This window comes from Peromyscus maniculatus, chromosome 3 (assembly GCF_049852395.1).
Source record: "Peromyscus maniculatus bairdii isolate BWxNUB_F1_BW_parent chromosome 3, HU_Pman_BW_mat_3.1, whole genome shotgun sequence".
NCBI classification, from domain to species: Eukaryota; Metazoa; Chordata; class Mammalia; order Rodentia; family Cricetidae; genus Peromyscus; species Peromyscus maniculatus.
This window is the reverse complement of record NC_134854.1, coordinates 109,821,618-109,845,931: the sequence shown is the minus strand read 5'-3', so window position 1 is coordinate 109,845,931 and position 24,314 is coordinate 109,821,618. Positions and strand designations below refer to the sequence as shown.

The window sequence follows — 24,314 nt, the reverse complement described above, 5'->3', positions numbered from 1 at the left end:
AGCTAAGAGCAGACTGGTTTCCTTGACAACGGAGCTGAAGTCTGCTCATCGGCTGCTTGGGGTAGGCTTTTGTGTGTCTACTATGGAAAGCTCTGGGACTTGGGGACAAGAAAGGCAATCCTTTCTTATTCTTTCAGTCAGCCATTTCTGGAGATGCGCCAAGCCTTTTGTATTAACAATATTTCAACCCTTCCCAGGTGGCCCAGGGACATCAGTTATATAATCTGCTCATTGGGAATCTAGGCATAGACTTTTGTTTCTTCCCACCACATTGCCTCTCATCCCTAATTGTTTTTGTTTTTGTTTTTTGCCATGCCAGCCACACCTTTTGGTACCATGCTTTACAATGTCACTCAAAGCTAAGCCAAAAGCACCTTGCTCTTCCTGGGCCACAGTAGTTGTGTGTGACCAGCATTTGGCAAGCTGGCACAGGCTCACACCTGCACTTGTCAGATGGCACCCTCAGACAAGGCTTAGGGGGCCAAACCTCCTTCTTGATACAGACCAGAAGTTGCAGGCACAATGCTGGCCCATCAGCTTAGTGTGGAGGCGGGGCAGCATCGGAGCGGCACATCTTGGTGTTTAATTCATGGGTGCCTTCCCTTCCCATGCATTATTAAAGCCTCTCTCAGAAGTGTTCAGGGATCACAGGAGGAGGCAGCAAGCAGAGATTTCATATTGCCTGCAACAGCAACATCTGCTTCAGGGAGATATTCTACAGACTCAGAGCCCATGGCAGGGCTCAAGGAGACGGCCTCAGTCTTTGGCTGCAGACCTCAGGCTCAGAACGGCGCCCGTTTGCCTACGGACGCCATGTTTCTTTATGTCTGTGTCAGTGTGCTGGATTTTTGGATGCTGAACGAGACACAGATGGGAGCTGTGAGCGGGAGTGACTGCGATGAGATGGGAAATGATTAGTGGGAGACAGTGGCTTCAGACAAATGTGTCAACGACAGTGTACACACCAGACCAGGACCTTCTCCACCAGTCAGTCCTCTCAGGGAGGCTGGCTTCTTGTGACAGTCCCAGCTCCGGGGCTCAATTGTATCCCATGCATTACTGGGGGTTTGGATGAACTGAGGCGTCTAAACTCCCTTCACAATTCCTTTGTCTCCCTCACATTCCGGAGAGCCACTGGCTTTCCCAGACAAACACTGGGCTTCTTAGCCTAGAGGGGCTGGAGTTGGCAGAGCTCTCTGTCTGGAGGAGACCCCTCACCTCTGGGACTCTGCTGCTCTGACTAGACAGGATCCTGCTCCCCTTTCCTCCTCCCACCTCCCCAAGGGCCCATCTGAGGACGGCTCAATCAGGTAATCAGGGACCTGGCTCCCAGTTGTCTGTATATATGTCCCATGCTTTTCCCTTTGACACAGTCCCCAGTTGCCTGCTTGGTGCCCCAGATCTATGAGGCATATGTATACCCAGGGACCAGAGAGTGCTCTCAAGTTCATGAGTGTGAGGTCTCCACTAGTTCAGCTCCTTGTCAAATCCCGTGCCTCTCAGTTGGAGAAAAGTTAATCACCCATGGTGGTGCTGGGAGCTGTGTGGCTTTGCATGGTAGTGGTCCCTGGATAAACCTGCAGGGCAAATGCTTTTGCAAACTGCAGAGACCCAAAGGCTCCACTTTGCATGTGTGTGTATGTACTGGTTCAGAACAAGGTTACACATAGCACCCTGTTCTCCTGTCCTACAGAACTTTGGCTGCCTCGTACTGCAGCCTGCATCTTGCCAAGCTCTGAGTCCTGTGAGACAGAAAGGGGAATAAAGCAAAATATCATCTCAGGGTATTGGGTCTAACAGAACATTAGCAGTTTTATTTGGCCTATGGTGATTCAGAAATGAGGAGTCGAGAACCTCCTAAGGAAGGTTGTGCTGTGTCTTCCAGTGTGGTATCTCTGAAACCTAAGGCTGGTGGTGTCCAGGGAAGATGTCCACACTGTCCACCAGGACACATGTCAGCTGGTAGACACTGCCTGAGGAAGACAGCAGAGTCAGCGCAGCCGAGCCTGTCAGTGGGGTCTTCCTGCAGAGGTCCAGTGGGAGAGACTGCAAATATGTGAATGCATGGATGGGGGGATGGAGGGTGCAGCAATGTGATAGAGAGGCCTCAAGTCATCCCCTCCTCATCTGTACCATCCTTCCATCAAGCCAGTTCCAGTGAGTACACTCTGGCACCAATAGACCTCAAGACACAGTGGGGGTCGATGTCAGGTGAGCTCTGCTCCCCCGAGAGCTTCTGGTCTAAACTCAGCGACAGCTCGTTCTCGTCCTCAGCTGCTTTTATAATTTTTCAGTGCAGATGTTTCTGCCACATCCTCATGGTTTCATCTGTGTCCTGCCTTCTGCCCAGACCTCCTCCTACAAGAAGAAACTCTGTTGAAATGAGGGTAGGTGTGGGTGATTGCAGCCTGTCTCAGTAGGTGGACCAGACAGAGCCTTCATCTTTGGTGCTCATCAGCTTCTAATGAACCCATTCTCCCCAGAGTCCCCTGTGCCATTACAGCAAGGAGGCCTTTATCCCCCTCCATGGGTCTCCCTAGCTATGACATGCTCCCTATGGGTATCCTGTCACCGTGACATCATTAGAATGTTAGGAAGAACACTGTCTCCTTGGGTCACATTGATGTCAGACGGATGAGCAAATGTCTGGCCAACTCTCCCTAGGGCACTGGCTGCTATAAAGAGGAGACATGTTAGCCAAACAAGCCTCCTTGTGCTCAGACCTCAGCAGAGGGAGAAGGGGTTGGGTAGTGGCTTCATGATGTCCACGGCAGTAGTGCCTGAGGTGACACAGCTCCAAGGCTTGCTCGCTGCCCCCTGGGGAGTTCTGATGAGGGACTTTCACTCTGGTGAAGTAGGCATGCTTGACCTTGCCTTGCTGCTGGAAAGAACTTCAGGAGTCTGCATGAGACAGACAGGCTTGTAGTTCATTAAGTAGAAATTCTAACCGAAATTTAAGTGTAGGGGGTAAATAGAGAGGTGCTCAGGACAGGATGAGACATACTCCAGTGTGTGGTGGAGCGAGGATTCTCAAGAGAGTCCTCTGTAATAGCCTAACAATATCCCTGTGGACGATTTTGCTGGCTTCCAAAGTTACAGTTCTCAAAGTATGTCTCCGGAGCTTTTCTCCACCACCTCCACATCATCCCCCTCCTCCTCCACATCATCCCCCTCCTCCTCCACATCATCATCCCCCTCCTCCTCCACATCATCCTCCTCCTCCTCCACATCATCCCCCTCCTCCTCCAAATCATCTCCCTCCTCCTCCACATCATCTCCCTCCTCCTCCACATCATCTCCCTCCTCCTCCACATCATCCCCCTCCTCCTCCACATCATCCCCCTCCTCTTCCACCTCCACTGCTCCACCTCTTCTCCACCTCCTACACCTCCTCCTACACCTCCTCTACCTCCTACTCAACCTCCTCCACCTCATTGTCCTCCTTTTCCACCTCCTCCACCTTCTTCTCCACACCTCCTCCATCTCCTCCTGTTAGTAAATGATGTCACAGTATGATTTCTGAAGTACCTTTGATAGGATTATAATCCGAGAGGGTAAAAACATGGGTTACAAAGGCTGCACAGGGCATTTTTTTTAAAACCATAAGTAGGGATTTTCATCTTGCTTGTGAGACTCCTAGAAAATTAAAGGTTTACGCCTGGCAGAGGAGTAGGCTATACTGAAAGTCACAGATGCTTAGGCCTTACGCATGCTCACTGCTGTTTTAACGTTCTTACCTAAAATATCTTTCTATAAAAGGAGTGCTGTCTCTGTGTAGGAGCCCTTCACAGCAAAGTTTGTTAATCGTACTGAGATCATTGACTCTCTGTGTCGAGATTGTTTCATCCAGATTTTAGGATCACGGGTGCCTTTCCCTTCCCATGTCCCCTCCCTCCCCGGCTTTTAACCATGTGTCTGTGTGGTGGCTTGGATGAGCAAGGTCCCCTGTAGACACAGGTGTCTGAACACTTGGTCCCCAGTTGGTGGCGCTGCTTAAGTAGGCTTAGGAGGTGCCACCTTGTTGGAGAAAGTGTGTCACTGGTGGCGGTGGGGAGGGGACTTTGAGAGTCTCAGGCTACGCCCCATTCATTTCTGCTTCCTGCTTGCATTGAAGATGTGAGTTCTCGTGTTCCTGCTCCAGCCGTCATGCCTGCCGCTTGCTGCTATGGTCCCCTGCCGTGATGGACGCTTAGCCCCTGGAACTGTAAGCCCAAGTAAACCTTTCCTTCTGTGTGTGGCCTTTGGTCATGGTGTTTTAACACACCAACAGAAAAGTAACCAAGACACTCAGTGAGATTTGAAAGAAATGCCCCTCTACTGCTTTCTATACCTGTGGTCAGCTTGCCTGGCTGGGCCTTGATGCCTTCCTTTCTCAGTGCATGTGTGTGCACAGGTGTGCATCCATGCACATGTGTCCGTGTATGTGCGTGTGTGCACTTGTTCTCATTAGTGGCTGTTTAACTTACACATATTCTTGTGATTGTCTTGGCTGTGGGACCACAGTGGGAGTCTGTCTTGAAGTGCATCTGTGTACAGGGACCTGATGTGATGCTGTGCTTACACGTCACCCACAACTTCAGGGAGTCACGCTTGACTTTTCACATCACTCCTTCCACACAATAGGGAGTGCTGAGATATTTCACATTTTCCATCCCAGGGCAGCTATTCAGAAAAAAAAAAAAAAAGGATTTTTTTGACAGTATCTTGCACTGGTTACAAATCGTAGCAATTGCCTGTGGGACTCTTGAGAAATTATGAAGTGTTAATTAGCAGAAGCACTGTGTATTTAAAAGGCACAGCATTTTTAAATAACGATGGAATCAGAACTACTTCACAACGTTGTAAAACCATCTGGTCTGAAAATCTGAGGACTTAAATTCTGCTGCATATATTAAGAAACACGTCTGGGGCCTTCTGGAAATGGTTGTTTTATAGCATTTCCCCCCTCCCTGGATGTGGAAACAGGCCTGGAAGCAGGCCATACACTGGTGATGGTTATGTCCTGGCAAGCTTGGATTGCTTCTCGTGTCTGGAAGCCTGTTTAGAGGACCAAATGACAAGGTTCATGGCTGAGACAGTGCATGATGGATTAACACGATGTTGTCACAGGAGGCTGTGTCCTATGAGGCTACACCAACAGCTCTTCTGTGGCTTTTAAAGATGGGCATGAGTGACCAGAGAGACTCATGGCAGCAAGTTAAGGTCTTGTCTTTCTTGAATATGAAATGGGAAACACGTGGGCCACAGCAAGATTTCTTATATACCTATTTTTTTTTTATTCTCCAAATGTATCACATGGATAAAATGTATCTTGATCATTCATATCCACCTCTACTCCCTTCCTCTAACTCCCCTCAGCACCCCACTCAACACATCTCCCTCACAACTTCATGTCCTTTAAAAAATAATAACCCACTGAGTCCTATTAGTTGCTGCTCATGTGTACATCCACTGGGGCATGGCCAACCTAGCAGTGAATACCCCCAGTGAAAAGTGGATCACTGTTGAGAGTTGTGAGTCTGCATTAACCACTGCCCACTGTGGAGAGTTGTGAGTCTGCATTAACCACTGCTTACTGTTGAGAGTTGTGAGTCTGCATTAACCACTGCCCACTGTGGAGAGTTGTGAGTCTGCATTAACCACTGCCCACTGTAGGAAGAAGCTTCTCTGAGCCAGCTGGGGAGATGCATAAACCATAAATATTTAGAAGGCAGTTTGACAATGTGACTGTTGAGAAAAAGACATCAGTAAGTTCTGTCCTAGAGCCTAAGGCTTCCCTAGTCGTGGTTTTTTTCTAACCATATTTACAATACCAAGCATGGATTCCCTCTCTTTAGGATGATAGCTCCCCATGGATGAGAGCTAGTTCCTGATCTATCTGCTTTGTGGTCATCTTGGAACTTGGACAGTGAAACTTCTTGGACGACTTTTGTGAAGCATTTTAGAGATATCACTGTGTGTGTGGAATGGCCTGGGAGGATTGGAGGAAACAGTCCAGAGGAAAGTAAGCCATGAGTGTCTGCACCATCTGCTCATTCCTGTTCCCACTTTCCAAGAGCAAAGCACAGGCTATGGCAAGGCTGAGGCCACTCACTCCATCTCAGCCTGCAGCCCTGTATCAGGGGCTCTTCTTCCTGCCCATTACTCTTACAAGTGCCCAGATGTCTGAGAGCCCAAAACACAGTTTTAGTCTTCTTGAGTCAAGTGCTTTGCTTATTTTTTCCTTTTTAAAGCTTACATTTGTTTGTGTGTGTTCTTGAGGGTGTATGGTGGTGCGTGGGATCAGAGAACAACTTGATCCATCATATGGGTCCCAGGGATCAAACTCAGGCCATCGGGCTTTAAGTGGTGTGTGCCTTGACCTGCTGAGTCATCTCAGTGGGCCAAGTGCTTTCATTTTACAAAAACATTAAGATAATTGATTTAATAATGATTTATGGGTCAGATCAAGTTCATCAGCATTAGTAACATAGGCTCCTAATTCTCCCAGGAATTCCTCAGGCCCCCAAGAACAAGGGGCACTGAAGTTCTTTTAAAATTTTTCCTATCAAAACCAAAACAAGCCTAGAGAGAATATAAAAGCCTAAACAGAGTGCCACGCTTCAGGATGGCAGTTCTAACTGTGTAGATATTTGCTGAGATGTATAGAGTTTGGAATGGGCACCTGTTTGAGTGACTTCCTTCTTGCTGTGAGATGTTTTCATCTGAAATTCATTACAGCAAAGTGGTTTTATATAAAAGAAAGGAAAAGAACAAGTTGGCTCTTGATTGACCTGCTCAAGGGTGATGAACTAGAGCTGTCAGGATCCATTAGCACTTTCTGGGTGAGTGGCTGTTCAATTCAGAAGCATCGACTGAGCTCAGGGACAAGTGCCACCAAAGGTCAGCAACTTTCACCCACTGCTAAAGGCAGAGCTTCCACACGCTGAAACCGTCCGTGGCCCAGAATTGTAGCTGATTGGATCCGTAGTGATCCTTAGTCTTCATATTCTCTGTGGCACTCTGGGTCTGTCTATTTCTCTGGTACCCGGAAGTAAACCAGAGCTTTGTACGTGTGCATGCCACGATAGCACAACACTACATCTGTTACTTTTCTCCTTGCTATAACAAGAGTCACTTAGGGAAGGTAGGGTTTATTTTGACTCACAGTCTGTCTTGGGCAGGGAAGCCATGGTGGCAGAGACATGAGGCTGCTGGTCACATTGTGTCCTCAGTCAGGGAGCAGAGAGCTGAGTGCTGGTACTCACTCACCCTCTTCTTTTTATTCAACTCAGGACCCCAGGCCATAGAATGGTGCTACCCACAGTTAGAGTGGGTCTTCCCAGCTCAGGTAACATAATCTAAGACCTACACAGAGGTCTTTCTCCTCAGTAATTCTAAACCCAGTCAATTTAGTAATCAATACTAATGATCACAGCTTCCATGTCATGATCTTTTCCTCCCACTGTAAAACATCTCTCCAGTGATGGTATTTTTAGGGTCCAGCTCAGTAATCCAGGATAATCTCATCACAAGATCCTTAACTGCATCTGCTAAACCTTTACTTTAAGACGTAATGTTCACATCATTGGATAAGCCCACCAATGCTGTGTGTGGATGTCAAGGCCAGGGAGGGAGCAGACATAGATGCCTTGACTATGCATAGCTCTATTGGAAAGTTGGCAGCTAATTCTTGTTTTCCTTATGAAGAGGTCACCCAGAAACACAGGCCAGTGTTTTCCCTTCAATTTCAATGGAAATGAGTCTCACAGTGACAGAGGGACTTGTCTAAGGTCCTACAACTATTGGGTCCCTCCTGCCCAGAGACCTGTAGAACTGGAGCAGGGCTCAGCTCTTGGTAGAGCAGGCACGAGGAAGTATAAACATGTTTATTCTATTTCAATAACGTTCACTTCTCACCATGGTGCACATTCCCATGAATAGCAATTGATGGCATGAAGCCATGCAGTTCACACCTGCTATATGGGAAGTGTCTTAGTTAGGGTTCCTATTGCTGTGAAGAGACACCATGACTACAGCAACTCTTATAAGGGAAAGCATTTGATTGGGTCTGGCTTACAATTTCAAAGGTTTAGTCCATCATCATCATAGCAGGAAACATGGCAGGTAGACATGGTGCAGGAGAAGTAGCTGAGAATTCTACATCTTGATCCATGGGCAGCAGAAGGAGACTGTGTACCACACTGGGCATGACTTGAGCATATGAGACCTCAAAGCCCCACCCCCACAGTGACACACTTCCTCCAGCAATGTCACACCTACTCCAACAAGGCCACACCTCCTAACAGTGCCCCTCCCTATGGGCCTATGGGAGCCATTTTTTTTCAGACCACCACAGGCAGCCAATGTGTGTCTGTCTCTTGGCTGATTCTTTCCATCTATGCTTTGCTTCATGCTAACACACTTCATGTGTGTCTTCCCCTGTATGTAACACCTCCCTGAATTCATCTCACTCTACTCTCCTTTTGTGTAGTGAGAGATAGAGGTCTCCTCTCCTGGTCCCTCTCATTTTTAACCCTGCAAGAGTCTCAGTCTTTGCTTGCCATTTACACTTTGGTTTTTCTCACACTTAAAAATCTCACCCCTCACTTGTGTGTTCCATACTCGACTCCCAAGAAGAGCCAGAAGTCCCAGGGCACAAATGTGCCAGGAGCTGGGTGGACATAGCCTTTTATACCTACAATGTGTCTAGACTATAGGGACAGGGGATGAGCTGTAAGCCTCACAGCCTGTCCTAGAGTGTGCCAGCAAACAGCAATGCAGCTGGCCCCATTTTCAGCTACTATAACAGAATTTTGGAGACTGAGCCATTGATGAAGAATAGAAGTTATAATACTTAACACTGATTGTCAGCTTGAAAGGATCTGGACAGGCCTGTCTGTAGAGGCTTATCTGGATTGGGTTAACTGCAGTGGGAAGACTCACCTAAAACCAGGGACCAGCATTCCCTGGGCTGGGTTTGCTACACTGCATAAAAAGGAGAGAGCAAGCTGAGCCTGAGCACCAGCATTAGTCACTCTCTGCTTCCTGGGTTTGGATGCCATGTGTCCAGCTGCCTCAAGCTCCTGCCACCATGCCTGCCCTGCCATCATGGACTGTATCCTTTCATCAGGAGCTTTTGTCAGGGCATTTATCATGGCAACAGGAACGTAGCTACAACAGAGGCTCACATGGCCGATGGTCTGGAGGTGAAGTCTACAGGCAATCCCACACCAAGGAAGCACACACAGGTGGACCAGTCAGCCTAACGCATCCTTTGGATAAGAGCCAGCTTTGGAGACGATGACCTAATCTAAGCCAGTCACGAGCACCTTGCCCTCCTGACCCAATAATCTCCCAAAGGCCAAGCCTCTTAGTACTACTGCCATGGCAATTAAGTCCTAACATGGGGACATTCTGACAACAGCCCATCTCAGAAGAGAAGGTGGGAGAGCATTAAAATGCACTGCTGTCCCAAATCTTAGTGCAGAAACCCTGCCGCAGACACCACCTGCCTGATTTCATCGAGCTCAGACTCTGAGCTGATGGTTCATTGCTGGTGAACTCTAGAATGGGCTATGGGGCTTCCAGCTCATCCCCTGCCCCTACAGTCTGGATGCATTGTAGGTATAAAAGGCAGTGCTGGCTTTCCCTCGAGAACATGGGATGGGGTAGCCAGCCCAGGTGCATGCTCACTGGCAAGATGGAGTCTGGGCAGTGATTTGTTTTTATATTTTAAATTGTTAAATTGTCAGTAAGCTGCTGCACTAGGGATGATTTAACAGCAGCCTCTAGACTGAGATTTGGTTGAGTCCTTAGTTGTTAGGCTCTGTGCAAAGCCAGAGCTTTCTGTATAATCGTATAAGGGCTATCCCTGTCCACAGTGTACAAATGAAGAACCCGAGGCTAGAAAAAGTAAGCCATTGGGCCAGTGAGATGCCTCGGTGGATAAAAGCGTTTGCCACTAAGTCTAATGACCAGAATCCATATGGTGGGAGGAGAGAACGGACTCTTTGACTCTAGTTGTCCCCTGACTCCACACATAGCACATACACACACACATACACACACACACACACACACACACACACAGAGGGGGGGGGGAGGGAGGGAGAGAGGGAGGGAGGGAGGGAGAGCTGAGATCCAATACTGAGCTTAGCTATTATTTCCGGGGTTGTTAGGGTCAGAGCCTAGGTCCCAGCAGCCCTAATAAGCCAGACTCAGCCACTTGTAAGCCATCAGCCTTAGACAAGCGGTGGTCTGTTGCATAAGGAACCCATCATAGTCTCTGCCTTGATTTCTCCTACAAAGTAGTCTGACGCCTTGGAGGAGCTGTGCAAACTCTCTTCCCAGAGGATAAGCTCCCCTGGCTGGCTTCATTCAGCCCTTTTCCTTCTCTCAACATGAGGTTCCTGGGGAAAATGCCAGTTTCTTGAGGACCATTGTTTCAACAGTCTTAGAGCCAAAGAGAAGGACTAAGAGCATCCTCAGGATGGTCACACTGATGCTGACGGGCTGACCTGGGTCTGGGTCTTCCTGAAGAAAGACAGTTTGGAATACTAGTTTACTGCCCTCTAGTGCTCCTCTTTTTTTTTTTTTTTTTTTTTTTTTTTTTTTTTTTTTTTGTTCTTCACCCAAAGTTGGGAATATGCAGGCCAGAAATGAATCCCACAGCAAATGGGGATGTTAATTGCCCCTGGTGGAACATCTGCCGCATGCTGGTCTCCCCTCTGCCCCCATCCTTTCTCTGTCTCTCTCTGTCTCTGTCCTCTTTCTCCATCCCTCTTTCTCTCTCTCTCCCCGTGTGTGTGTGTGTGTGTGTGTGTGTGTGTGTGTGTGTGTGTGTGTGAGAGAGAGAGAGAGAGAGAGAGAGAGAGAGAGAGAGAGAGAGAGAGAGAGAGAGAGAGAGCACAAACCCAGGGTCCTATGCATTCCAGGGAGCTGTATCTTTAGCTCCATCTGTGTCTTCATCAGCTCCGCACATCAGAGATCAGGGTGGTGGTTCAGTCTCCTCTCTCATCTCATACTAGGCTCTCCTCACCTGTGATATTGTGCTGCTGTTTTATAGAAGAGGAAGTGGCGTTCTCATCAGAAAACAGACAAGCAAAACCTGAGTGGGAGCTGGGACATCAAGCCTGCCCGCGTCCTTGACCTCAGGACGCAGAAGCAGACATTTACACACAGCCACCCATGCATGCTTCTAAGACTGCTGAAGCCCTCATGGGCTGTTGGTCTCTTGGCATCTCTTAATTTCACCTACTAATGGCATGCTCCCTACCATGGGGTTATGATGACACTAATTTCTTTTTAGTGTGTGTGCTTGCACATGTGTAGGTGTGTGTGGGCATGCTCAGAGACCCAAGGTTGGTGTTGGAAACTCTCCTTCATCGCTCCCCCCCCCTCATCTATTGAAACAGATTTCTTAGTCAAGTGTAGAACTCACTGACATGGCTCATCTCGATAGCCAGCTTGCTCTGGGGATCCCGTCTCTGCCTTCCAAGGCTGGAGTTACACACCGATGGCCACCCCCACAAACACACAATATTTACTGGGATCTGGGAGTCCCAACTTTGGTCCTTATGCTTGGGAGGCAAACACCTTAACTCCGGAGGCATCTCCACAGCTCCAGCAACGCTGACTTATAACTCGGGACTCATGCTTTATCTATTCTAAGACACATTCCCCCTCGTTTAAATAATCTCCGAAACTGGGATGTGTCTTCTAACCAAAGGTAATTTATAACCAAGGGTGTTTCCTCTTTTAAGCTGTGATTTAGGTGAACATGGTAGTGCTGGTGGTTATTTTTACAGCTTACCCTCATACCAGATTTGGTGCCCCCCCTACATCCCACCCCTACCTCCAACCCCCGCTTCTGGGACTATTGTCTGTGCCAGCCTGTGTGAGTCACCTCCTGTGCCATTTTCCCCCTGACAGGAGATGTCCTGAGAGCGAGGCTGACTTGAGTCACAGTATCTGCCTCTTGTTCTCCCTCTGTTCACCTCTCATTTCTTCCTCCTCTTATCAGTAGTTTTATGGCCTCTTGGGAAGTTAAAATGGAAGATCATATTTTAAGATGTGTGGCTTCAACTGGTTACTTATTCCCTTGAGTCCGATGCTAGGAGCTCAGTCCCCCCCCCCCATCTCTACAAATGAGCTCAGTTGAATTGAAGTTTTAAGCTGGGAGCGGGGTGGGCTAGCTTCCTTCATATTGTGCTTTTAAGTCTCCAACTCAAGGCGGCCTCGTTAGAGTTGAAATTGTCCTGAGGAGTGAACGGTTGGGATGATTAGGTGAACACTACACTGGTTCCCAGAAAGCATGTGGCTTCCTGATAACATTTGCTAGGAGCTATTTTCCCTTAAGGGTGTTTCAGGGGACTTAATTTCAGCTTGTCTGAAATTATAGTAAAAGAAAAACAAAAGTATCTTGAGGGCAGTGAGATGGCAAGGAAAGTATCAGTGCCACCTCCAGGGAGAGGACAAATAAGGACAGAGATCCCACACATGGATACCTGGATCCTAAGGGACCCCAGGGTGGTCAGTGAGATGGAAGCAGAAGTCTAGATTTTACAGGCGGTAGTCTCAAAGAAATAAAGGGAGATATGGGAGAGCATTGTTAGGGTAGGAACAGGCTCAGAAAATCCAATCCGTTGCTCCAAGGTCTGCCTTCCCTTCCGTGGGCTGCATCCATTGTCCAGACTGTTTCCTCTGGTCCTCTGCATCCTGCAAGGAGGACAACATTTGAGAAACGGTAAGGATAACACACCTGGACTCTTCATAAGTGTTAGCCAGGTTGAATTGGCTTAAAAAGAGAGAGAGAGAGAGAGAGAGAGAGAGAGAGAGAGAGAGAGAGAGAGAGAGAGAGAGAGAGAGAGAGAGAGAGAATTGTTTTGGTCACAGTTGTCAAGGATTTATCCCATGGCTGAATGGTCCCATTGCTTTGGGTCTGTGACAGCAGGGTGCACCATGGCATGAGCCCATGACGAGGGAGCAGGCTCCCTCATGGCTAGATGTAAAAGAGGGGATATGCCTGACATCCCACAATTCTCTTTAAGAGCACACCCCCACGATCTTAAATCGTTTTGCCTCTTAAAGATGTTTATATAATTTTCCCTTGTCCCCAGTTGGTGAAAACAAAACACTACTCATCCATACACCCTAATTAAACAAACAAAAAAACGCAACAATTTTGACCTCCAAGTATTAAAAGTGTTTATTTCCACCTCTGGTGGCCAGGGGTGTTTGCTGTGTTAGTGGCGGAAGGCATGGTGGGCAGCCCTTCCTGGGAGCTCTTGGCTAGGAGCAGGAAGGGCTAAGAGACAGGACCTCAAGCAGCGCCATCAGCTTGGGCCACACATAAGAATGTTGCGGCCTTTGCACTTGGTCAGGTTGAATGCTTTTGAGGTTTACTGCACTGGCCTTTAGCACTCACGCCTGAATGCAAGGGTAGGCAGGGTGACTACCTCCTAGGCCTGGGTGGATTGCCAGACAGCAGAGGTGAGAAACGGTGACTCAGAGGACACTCTGCCTCTGTACTTAGCTGCATCATTCCCAAGGTAACAGACCTTTTCCCTGGAGGGATGGTGGGTGGGAAGCCAGGGCCAGCCAGTCTGCTGGTTCCTCTCAGTTTCTGCAAACCAAGAGCTTCCTACACGCCCCACCTCCCCCTCGTGAAGGCACGAAAGCTGCCTGGCTTGGGGATCAGTGGTAGAGGAGCCCATTATGTGTGTGAAAGCCCAGAGTCGGTGCCTCAGTGCTGGGAACTGCGCAGCTTCCATGCTGAGAACTGTTCACTTCACACCACCAAAGATGTAATGGCCCCCACCCCTGAGAAGGCCTTTTGAGAGCAAGGATTGGGGATTCTCCTACTCACATCTCTAGCAGTTGGGCAGGGCCTGGCACACGGTGGGTATTTTGTGAGAGGACTGTATCTGAGTCCAGGTCCAGCAGAGTCCAGAGATGACTCCATCTACTTGAGTGACCCAGCAGCCATGGTACTATGTATAGGTGATCTATGGCTACCTGCCACCCCTGCGGCCCACCTTCTCAAAGTGGGTACTAGAGGTGCCTCCCTGACCCCTGCCTCCTAATGGCCACTTCCTCCTGAGCTGGGGTCAGCTCAGTTCTGAGCCTGTTTGCCAGGAGTGGGAACCAGACTCTCCTTTCCAGACTGAATGCTGGGGCTTCTGTCATGGATACAAAACCCGGACTTTGGGCTGGGGCTGTTGGCTGATGTCCCCATTCCTGCCAACCCCCCACTACCACCATTCTACTTGGTCTGTGGCATCTACTCACCATTATGGGGGGCGGCAAAGAGACAACACGCTGTCAATCAGATGTGTTCAAACTCAGGCTCTGTTCTCGACCAGCTTAGAGCCCCAGATCTAGTCACTTGGGTTCCCAAGGCCTCAGGTTCCTGCCTGGAAAACCAAGAGGTTGGCTCTTCATTGTAGGGCTGGGGAGAAGGACCAGCCCAGCCCCAGCAGCTCCTGGGGTTCACAGCTCTGCGCACTGAATAATAGCCGTCATTAAAATCTAAGTCAAGACCTTGATTCTCCTAAGCGTGAATCCAGAGGTTCCAGTATTCTATCTCCAGAAGCACTGGACAAGCAAGGTCTGTCTCAGGCCAGGCCATCATTTCCAGGCCCTGTATCAAGATGACCAGTTGACTATATATCCGCATACATGTGTCTGCAATTCTCTGTGTAATAGGCACCCTCATTTTCAATGAAGAGTCTGACTATGGCTCCCTGGGAGTGGTCTCTCTCTCCTGGGTGTCTTGCTCTTGGGTCCAGTTCCAGTTTCTGCTCACCCCGGGCCCCTGAAGCTCACAACCAGTCCAAATGTTACAGCTGTACAGTGAGAAGAACAAAGGGAATCTAGCCCCGTGGCTGTCCTTCACGGTAACAGGTGGATGGGAAACATAGCTACTAGCCCCCTAGGTGTGAGGCCCTTAGCCAGAAGCTCTTAACATTCTCCTGGGCCTCTCTAGAAGAGCGTGCGTAAGGAGTACCCAGAAATCAGTACCTGGGTGCATCCAAGGCAGGCAGCAGCGAAGAGCTTCTTCCAGCCAGCAGGGTTTCAGAAGACTGACGTCAACTTTACCTCCTCTTTATTCCTCCTCCTCCTCTTCTTCTTCTTCTTCTTTTTTTTTTAAGCACTTTGGTCCTAAATGACCACAGCGGTTATTATGTGAGGCAGAACATGGAAGAATGTGGAACCATGTGGTGTGAGAGATGGTGATAAGTGTCCCCCATGTTCCTGCCTTTATCTGAACATGGCAGGCAGGGTGTGGCCGAGTCTCTCATTTCACTGCCCACATCTATTCTGCAGAACAGCAGCAAGGCCTCGGCCGCTGCCTCTGCCACTTGTGGGAGTCTCCCAGGATGGAGGATCGGTGAGTGTGGGTTCTGGTGACATGTTGGAGGCTTGCAGCAAGTGCCTGTGGTTACCTTGCCCATAGCTGAGCTTTCAGGCCCCTGATCCTGTGGCAGTGGTGACTGACCAGCAAGGTGAGGGCACCTTATGGCTGTTTAGGCTCTGTGTGCCAAGCGTTATGACTGTCTGTTCTGATCTGGAGACACTCCACTGAGGTGGCAGGAGATAGTCACCCACCTCTCAAGGCACACAGAGCTTAATCTTTAGATTTGAGCCATGTCTGGCTATGTGGGCTCCTATCTGTTTTCCAGCCTCAGGAAGCCAATGCACCCTCCAGGGACCACTGGGACTTGCTTTTAGTGAGACAGGGAGGACAATGCCCTTGGCAGTGACTTGCAGCACAGCTGTGCCTCCAGCCTCCTGAGGCCTGGAGCTGTGGAGGGCAAAGATCTGGCCACAGTGGGAGGGGTATCCAAGGCTCCAGGGCTCCTGTGCGGACAGCAAGGGTCCTATGGGTCAAAACTGGGGTAAGGGCCTTTTGGAAAGTGAGAGGACTGTGGGTTATGATGTAGTGGGTGGTGTGGACATTACCTGCCTCTTGGACCCCTGGGGTCAGTGTTACCTGTGGACTTGGGCTTGTTTGGCAGGATTAAGGCTGTGCTATTGTGAGGTCTGATGCCATGCCCGAGACTTTTCAGCCTTGTGGCAGGCCTTGCTCAGAACTGACCTGGGAGGGGGCAGAGCTGGGCTTTCAGGCCGCTGAGCCTGTGGCAGTGGTGACCAGCAGGAGAAGGACAGCTCATGACCATTTAGGCTGTGTGTGCCAAGCATACGACTGACTGACTGTTCTGGTCCGGAGACACCCCACTGAGGTGGTGGGCGATCTGCTAGACCCTGTTCCAGACTGGCCTGAGGTGCCAGCCCCTGGGCTGGGTATCAAAAGAGCATGATGTTTACAAGGCTGTGACTTAGTTCTCAGGGTACCTGTCACCTTTCTCCGTAAGGAGCTGTCTGGCTTCTGTGTCTCCACTGTGTGCTGTGGGCTCCCCTTAGGCCTTCTTTGACTCTGGGGCCTGGGGGCCTGGATAGACCTGGTGATGCTTTGTTGAACTGACCCTACTTCCCAGTGTGTTACTAGTCAAATGTTTGCTTAGTCAGTTAGCATTTATCCAGCACCTACTTTATACCAGTCCTGTGCAACACCTAGAACAGAGAAATGTCAAAACCACAACCCCTTCCACCTGCTAGGAACTCTGGGTAATCGCCGTTGCTGTTAGGTTGCAAGATGAATGAGAACAGTAAGTGAAAGTGAGTGGCAGCTGGATTGAACAGATTCCCCAGAAAGGAGACACCTGAGTGTCAGGAGAAGGTCAAGAGGAAAAGATGCTTCCGGAAGACCCCACTGTCCCCAAGAATTATGAGCAGCTTCAGAGCATGATGGGAAAGAGGGTGGAGCAGACACTGACTGTCACCTCAGGGTGTGGTTTCATTCTATAGGTGGCCTCCCCAAGGGGATGGGATAGGGAGGGAGAGAGAGAAGGAGAGAGAGAGAGCACACACGCCAATGGGCTCCTTGGTGGGGGTCAATGAGGTTGAATTCAACACAGAAGGAGCAGGCATTTGGTTTTATAAATCAAATCCATAATTATGGTTTTATATTTGGCCAAAAAAGGAATGCCTGTCATTTTGTAACAGAATCTCAGTTTGGCTAAGTTTTGACTGAAGGAGCAGGAATTAAAGACACCAGCTTGGTTCCCCTGTCAAAGGGTACTGGGTTTCAGCAGGACCATGGCAGGTAGGGACCAGGTTACAACTTTGGCACAGTGACTCTGGCAACCAGTTGGACAGTGATTAGGAGACAGGAAGGGTCACACAGGCCACCTCCCATTGAGAGGCAGAGACAAAGAGACATAAAACTAGAAAATCTCTGTGGCTGAAATCCACAGGACAAGGAGAGGGAAGAGCCAAGGTTGCCTCTCTGGTATGCTTGGTGGCAGTGGCTGATCAGAGCAGAGAGGTGGACCCAGCCAGGCACACAGAGGCCATGGTATGGACTGGCCAAAGCCACAGGCCATTGGGCAGGCTGATGTTAAGAGGGCAATGGGATTTGAGGGTGGAAAAGGTCCTTTAGCATTTTTGTGCCTGAGTACACCTTCTCTTGGGCAAGCACATCGAGAGGATTTAAAGGAAGTTCAAGTCCAGTTATAAAGGCGATGGGAGCCTTCTTAACCTGTTGACAGTCATGGTTTGCTTTTAAACACTCATTTCCAGATCATTCTTCAGTGGATCCTAGCATCTGTGGGTAAGTCAGGTGACGAGCCCCAGCAGCGGTCAGTGTGGCCAAGGTCCTGATGTCTGTCTGCTCTTTTGTTGACAGTTCCCACCTGGATGTGTGACGTGTGGCTGTGCCAGCCCTCCTAGTGAGACCTGGTACTGAGGACAGACATTGGACAGGCCCGGCTCAGCCCACTGGTAAGTTGTCGATGGCTTTTGGAGGCCATGGTGGAAGTTGACTGTGGCTGATGTTCTAGACACTCAAGTCTTTGCTCTGAACTCCCCTCTCTTACCAGGAGCTACGTAGACTATTGTTAGCACTCCACACCTGGTCCCATCCCTAGGGTGCAGGAGTCCTCTGCAGCACCCAGAGATACCGACTCTGGGGAAATGTCAGCCAATGCCCCTCCTCTTTATCAGATGCCCTTGCTGGTGGGACATCCTTTCTCATGCCCCCATAAAAATCTGAATGTCTGCAGTCTCCCTCTGCCCCCAGGCACCCTTAAGCATACAGAGGGAGCTTTAATGCAAAGGCATGGATCATTTGTCTTTTAATGGATCTCAACCTCTAGGGGGAAGGGAGGATAATGGGAAGAGAATGAGAATATGAATATGAGAATGTGTGCATGCATGTTTATGACATGGAGCAGAAACCCTTAACTTCTGCGGTCCATGTCTGGTCTTTCTGGGTGGCCAGACTCTCCCTGGAAGCTATCTGAGGTCCCATAGCAATTTTTTTTTCTTAACACAAATGCCAGTTTCCTTGGAAGGAGCTCATGATGAATAACAAAAAATCCTATCTTTTGGACATTTAACAAATTCCAAAGGAGTTTTGAATCTTGGTGCAGGAACTGGGGCAGCATCCCAGAAGCTTGCCTCCATCATGGCTCGCCCAGTGATCTCTGGGCTGATGCATCATTTTCCTTCCTGTGTTCCTTGTGTTAATAGAGCTCAAGACTGAATTGGCTTCTTGGACTAAAACACATCATTATGGTTGTTTAGTGTGCTTACAGGTGAATCACTGCCTCTCCTCATGAAGTTCCTAATGGGAGAGGATTACACCCCCTCAGAGGCACCTAGTAAGATTGAAGACAAAGACTTGATCACAGTGGCCATGTACCATGTTTTAAGTACTCACATATCAAACTTTGCTATCCCTTAACTGGTGCTCAGTGGTTAGGTGAACTGGCCAAAGACCACACAGGTTCTCAGTGACATTGCTGAGATTTGAACCCAGATGGGTCTGTTTCAGCATCGCTACCTTTACCCACTAAGCCATCTTCTGGTAACTGGTCACCACCAGCACTGTGGAAGGGTGCCTCACTTTCACAGAATCCCTGTTCCATGGGCACAGAGTTAGAGCCATTCTCCTGGGAGCACATCTGGAACCATGGGCTGAGCTCTGAGCAGGAAGATGGCCAGAGAGCAGCCAGTCATGGCAGCACAGCTGCTCTGCAGTGGAGATGAGCCGACTCGTGTCTTTCCACTGGACAGAATGGACTGAAGTCAGGAGAACCCAGGACCAGCTGTGCTGGGCCACAGCACCCCAGGCCCAGAGAAGCAGGAAATTTGGTGCTTCTGGAACTGGTGGCCTAGAGTCCGAGGAGGATGTATGTTGAGGTGCAGGTAGCTCATATGTCCATGATCATACCAGAGTACTCTTCTGAGTACTTGCTTCTACTTCAAAAAGACCCAAGGCTCAAGGCTTTGAAAGTGCTATGGAGATTGGCTTGCTACAGTGGTACCAGGCACAGTGGCAGTTGTGTGGGCAGGACCCATGGGAGAACTTTTGGCTACAACCCAGAGAATCTGCTGCCCCTCACATGTCTTCATAGCTTGGGTGGGATGAGTCCTCTGTACCTGTCTTCCCATCCCTTCTTACCATCAAGGTCCAGGGATGAGCTGGATGGGGGCAGAGTGGAGGCACAGTGTTCAGCACTGGCTTCTAGGGCTGGGGAGGCAGGAAATTCCTTTGTCCCAGGACATCCAGGTCCTCCATCCTCCTGTCTCTTCTACCCGGATCTATCTGTCTCCAACTTCCACAACCATGTATGGTCTGAGCTGACAGGGAGCCCAGTGGTCATCCTGTGCCCCCCCCCCATGAGAGAGGGAAAGAGACCCCTGAGCCCATCCAGGTGTCAAGGGACAGGGCTGGTTAAAGTGCAGGCATCTGACTTCCAGTCCAGACCTGCTCACCAGAAGTGGCCCCCAGCCCCAGGCTCCTCTCTGCGTTTAGAACAGACATGAGACTCAGGACAGCTATGGAAAGGTCCAACACAGAGTCATAAGCTTATTTAAAACACTATGAGATTTTATTTTATTTTTTTTTTTTTGTTGTAACTCAACTGTGAGGTTCTCAAGCTTGAAGTCTGTAGATGACTGTGGCTTGGAGAAGCCCAAGGTCAGATAGGCCTGACTTAGAGGAAGGGACAGGTCTGTTTGGATGCCCCCAAGTATCCTGTGCTTGACGTGCACCCTGCCAAGTCCGTTTTAGAATTTGAAGAGAGTTTTCTCTCCTCCATACCTTCCTCCTCCTCTCCATTCTTTCCTAACCCCAGTCCCTCATCCCATCTCTTGTTGCCAAACATCTGCCCAACAGGATCAGCCAGATGGCACCCATGGCAGGGCTTTTTAAAAGACAGTCTCATGTATCCCAGGCTGGCCTTGAACTCTGTATGTAGCCAATAGTGACTTGGATGCCTGAGTCTCCTGTGTCCACCTCCTGAATACTGGGATTGTGGGTATGTGCCCCCATGCCCCATTTATGCAGTGGTGAGGGTAGAATCCAACTCCTGGAACGTGCTGGGCAAGCACTCTCTCACCTGAGCTATATCCTGGTTCCTGGCAGTAGTGTTCTTTAGTGAATTTCTTAACTATAGCTTTTGAAGAGGCCTACAAAAAAAGTTCTTTATATAATTTGTCCAAGATACTGGGCATAGACCCCAGCCAGTGTCTAGACGTGCTAGGCAAATACTTTTCCCTATGAACTACACTCTAGCCCACTACGATGAGGTCAGCCTTTTACTGAAGTGCCATGGGTACCGGTGCAGCTTCTGCCCTACTATGTAGGGATCCAACACAGAAAGACTCAGAAAGGGCTACAAGCTATATTTCCCCTCCGCCCAGGAAGTCTCCTCTGACACTCCACATGACCAGTTAAGCTGGACCCTTATTTGCCCAGCAGCTGATGGTGCATTAGCAGCTTCCATGGGTCATCATCCCAGGAGGCAACCTGCCTTCTCACCTGGAAGTAGCCGCAGGGCATGGAGAACCACACCACCTTTTGCCCCAGCAATCAGCTGGCCACTAGGAGCACAGCCTGTGTCCAGCCTGTCCCACACAGCCTTCTTCTACAGGGTTCCAGAAGTGGATTGAAGCCCTAGCAGGAACATGAGCGAGGACACGGTCCCTGAGGCGGCCTCGCCGCCACCCTCTCAAGGACAGCACTACTTTGACCGGTTCTCTGAGGATGACCCTGAATACTTGCGCCTTCGCAACCGCGCAGCCGACCTGCGGCAGGACTTCAACCTGATGGAGCAGAAGAAGCGGGTCACCATGATCCTGCAGAGCCCCGTGAGTGGACAGGGCAGGGAGGGCTGGTTTCCCAGGGACCTGGAAGACCAGTGGCTCCTCTCCCCTCATTCAGGGTCTTGGGAGTTTAGGCTTGCTGAACAAGATGGGCCTGGCCATGTGGGTGTCTGATTGCCTCCCTAACCACTGGCCAAGGGGAGGCCTGGGGGTGTGCATAAATTCTGGTTCAAACAGTGGCGGAGGTAAGACCCCTGCCCCAGTTTGCGATGGCACATCTGAGATTCGGTTTCCAGTTCTCCTTTCCTGCAACAGGCAACAGATAAGACTGTGTAAACTGAAGGATGGGTCATAAGGGGGCTGGTCTAGGGTACCCTTCGCTGAGGAGCGTGGAATATGCTGTTCACTGGAGGGCACGTAGAGTTTGAATGTCCAGCCGGGGTTGAGTTAAGGGGAACAATGGGACAGGAGCCAGCCTGACCTAGAGTCTGCAGACCTGGCTGGGTTGGCTTCAGAGCTCACTCCCCAGGCAGGCAGTACACTCAAGAGATGGATGTCTGAGCAGGTAAGGGTGCTGCTGACCTCTGGACAGGGAAGAAGAGCTGGGGAGGGAGGGAGAACTAGGGGGATGGCGCCTGGGGCTCTGTAGGACGCAGGCTGGGAAGCCCAGGAAGGAAGCTGACTTCCCCAGGGCCTTTTGGAACAGGGCATCCCATAGTCTGTGGGCAGTTTTCACCAGGAGCACACACACTGCTCAGAGGAATGGGAAGGAATGAGCCGGGACTCTGTGACACTGTGTCAAGGGCCTGGAGGAAGCCAGCAGGTTCTTAAAGGCTTTGGTGTGAGGCAGCCACCGCTGAGGCAGCCGCCAGACGTGCAGCGAGTCTCAGGAGGGGTGCGGAGTGGAGCAGCTCCGGCGGCCGTGGCTAGTGGGTGAGGCAGGCTATGGGGACCGCGCAGGAGCCTTGCTTCTTTCCCCTTCCCAGAGGCTCCTCAGTGTCATAGCGCTCCCTGCTCCTCCCATGCTTCCTCCCACCACCTGGCCAGCAAGATAAGGAGTTCACAGCGTAGCGGGCTGAACGCTGAGCTTAGCGCATGCAGCACACACAGTGGGAGCCACGGCAGAAGTCCTCCAGGCCTTCTCCATCTCCTCCCTCATCCTCAAGAGTACAGAGACACTGAGGCGTGTGAGAAGAGCCCTGGATGTGCTAATGGGGAGGGAGGTGGCATGCTTTCCTCATCCAGCTAATTCTATCTAAAGTGAAGTCCTGCCATGCCTGGTATGGCCTTGGCCATCACTCATACAGAAGGGAACTGGAATCCGGACTACCTCCAAAGAAAATGGGGGCCCAGGTCCACCCCCACAGTCTCCTTAATAACCTATACAACAATCCGAGGAGGTACCTGAGGGCCTAGTGAACCTACCTCTGGAGAGCCTTCAGGGTCCTTGGCCCTTACTGAAGAGCTGGAAGACCCGACCCCTGGAGACTTGCAGGAATTGTCCTCCTGTGAGGAGCTACAGGAGGGGAGTGGGTGGAGATCATCCCCTGTGGGGAGCTCAGGGACTCGCCCCTCAGGGCTTGCTGTGCTCAGCTCCTAGGGATCTGCAGGGTCCTCAGTCCTGCCGGGAGGAGCTGGGCACCAATCCCCAGGGATCTGTGGGGCCTCAGCCTCTCGTGAGGACCTGCTGGGCTCTTAGCTCTCCATGAGGACTGGGCACCAACCCCTTGGTCTGTTGCAGTCTTTCAGGGAGGAGCTGGAAGGTCTCATCCAGGAACAGATGAAGAAGGGCAACAATTCCTCCAACATCTGGGCGCTACGACAGATCGCGGACTTCATGGCCAGCACCTCCCACGCAGTCTTCCCAGCTTCTTCCATGAGTATGTGGGTGTCTGGGTGTCTGCCAGGAGCAGAGGAGGAGGGATGAGGTAGGGAAGGGAGGAGGAAGCACCAGAAGCAGCTTGGTTGCTAGGCAATGACCAAGCTGCAGTTGCATTAGCAGGCCTGAGCAGAGAGGTGCCTGGCTCTGCTTCTGATGTTGCTGTGAATTAAAGACCCACAGGAGAATTGCCTGTGATGCCAGGAATGGGAAGGATGGAGGTGACTTCAGGGGACAAGAAGAGATGAGTGGAGCCAGGAGGCCAGCCAGGATGGTGGCTATTGAACAGCGAGAGGAGCTATGGCTATGTGTGGGCTTCCTTCCTGGAATGTGCAGCTCTGCCCACAGCCTCAAAGCTGCCCTCGCTCCATATGACTCAGATGTATAGAGGGATGGCTGGAGCTAAGGAAAACATTAGAGAAAGAGAAGCCCAAACTCACTCCACTGTGTTCTGAGAACTCCAAAATCACTGCTAGCAATATTTTGATGTATCTTTCCAACTTTTTTCTTTTAATATAGATAACTTATTGAATATAATCATATTACACATATAATTGTAATAGCATATTTTTTTGCCTCATAAATATGGTTCTGCAATATAATTTTTGTGGTTGCATGCCATTGAATCAATTGCTCCCTGTTAGACATTTAGATTGTGTTCAGCTTTTTGCTATTATGAACTGCAATGTGGTAAACATCCTGGTAAATTATTTGATGCACCACTGTCTTTTAAAGATAAATTATAATGAGAAAATGCTGAAATAGCTGAACTGTCCTCCAAAGATAAATTGTAGGAATGCTAGATGAATTTAAATATGTGCTTGAAGACATATTTAAATTACATATGTGTAATGCAGATTGTGTCCCTTGGCCATCCTGGAGAGAGAACCAGCCTTGCTCTCAATAGAGTGTGGTGGGCGCCACCTTCCTCGACCTCTTCTCAGACTGTTACTTACCATTTCCTTTCCCCTGAGACAGGCTGTACCTAGAACCTCAACTGTTTTTTTTTAAATAATGGAATGTTTATTTTCATACTTTGCCAATTTTCCTATTATATTTTATAAGCTTTCTAATCTTTATAAATTAATGCTCCTTCTCTCTGACATGTCAACTATATTAGTTGTTTTTGTTTTCAGTTTCTCCTTTGCCTTTTCACTCTATTGACAGCAGTTTTCATATTGTAGATTACTTTCTTACAGAACAGCCCTGTTGTCTTCCTCTGTGTCTTCTCCCCTTGGCCACGTGCCTAGACAGCAGGACAAAGGACTGTAGTTAGTTC

General features: G+C 49.7%; 1 protein-coding gene across 2 annotated transcripts in view; it reads left to right on the top strand.

Annotated features, from left to right (window-relative positions):
* Add2 (adducin 2) overlaps positions 1-24,314 on the top strand; it is a 108,034-nt gene that overhangs the window by 47,536 nt on the left and 36,184 nt on the right. Inside the window, exons 1-4 of one of the 2 annotated variants that reach the window (XM_076567200.1) lie at positions 15,324-15,373; positions 17,732-17,826; positions 20,985-21,201; positions 22,898-23,036. In XM_076567200.1, coding sequence (XP_076423315.1) covers positions 21,019-21,201; positions 22,898-23,036 — 322 coding nt within the window. In that variant the 5' untranslated portion in view covers positions 15,324-15,373; positions 17,732-17,826; positions 20,985-21,018. Of the gene's footprint in view, positions 1-15,323; positions 15,374-17,731; positions 17,827-20,984; positions 21,202-22,897; positions 23,037-24,314 lie in introns of those variants that run through there. The other variant, XM_042273617.2, reaches the window with a different exon arrangement.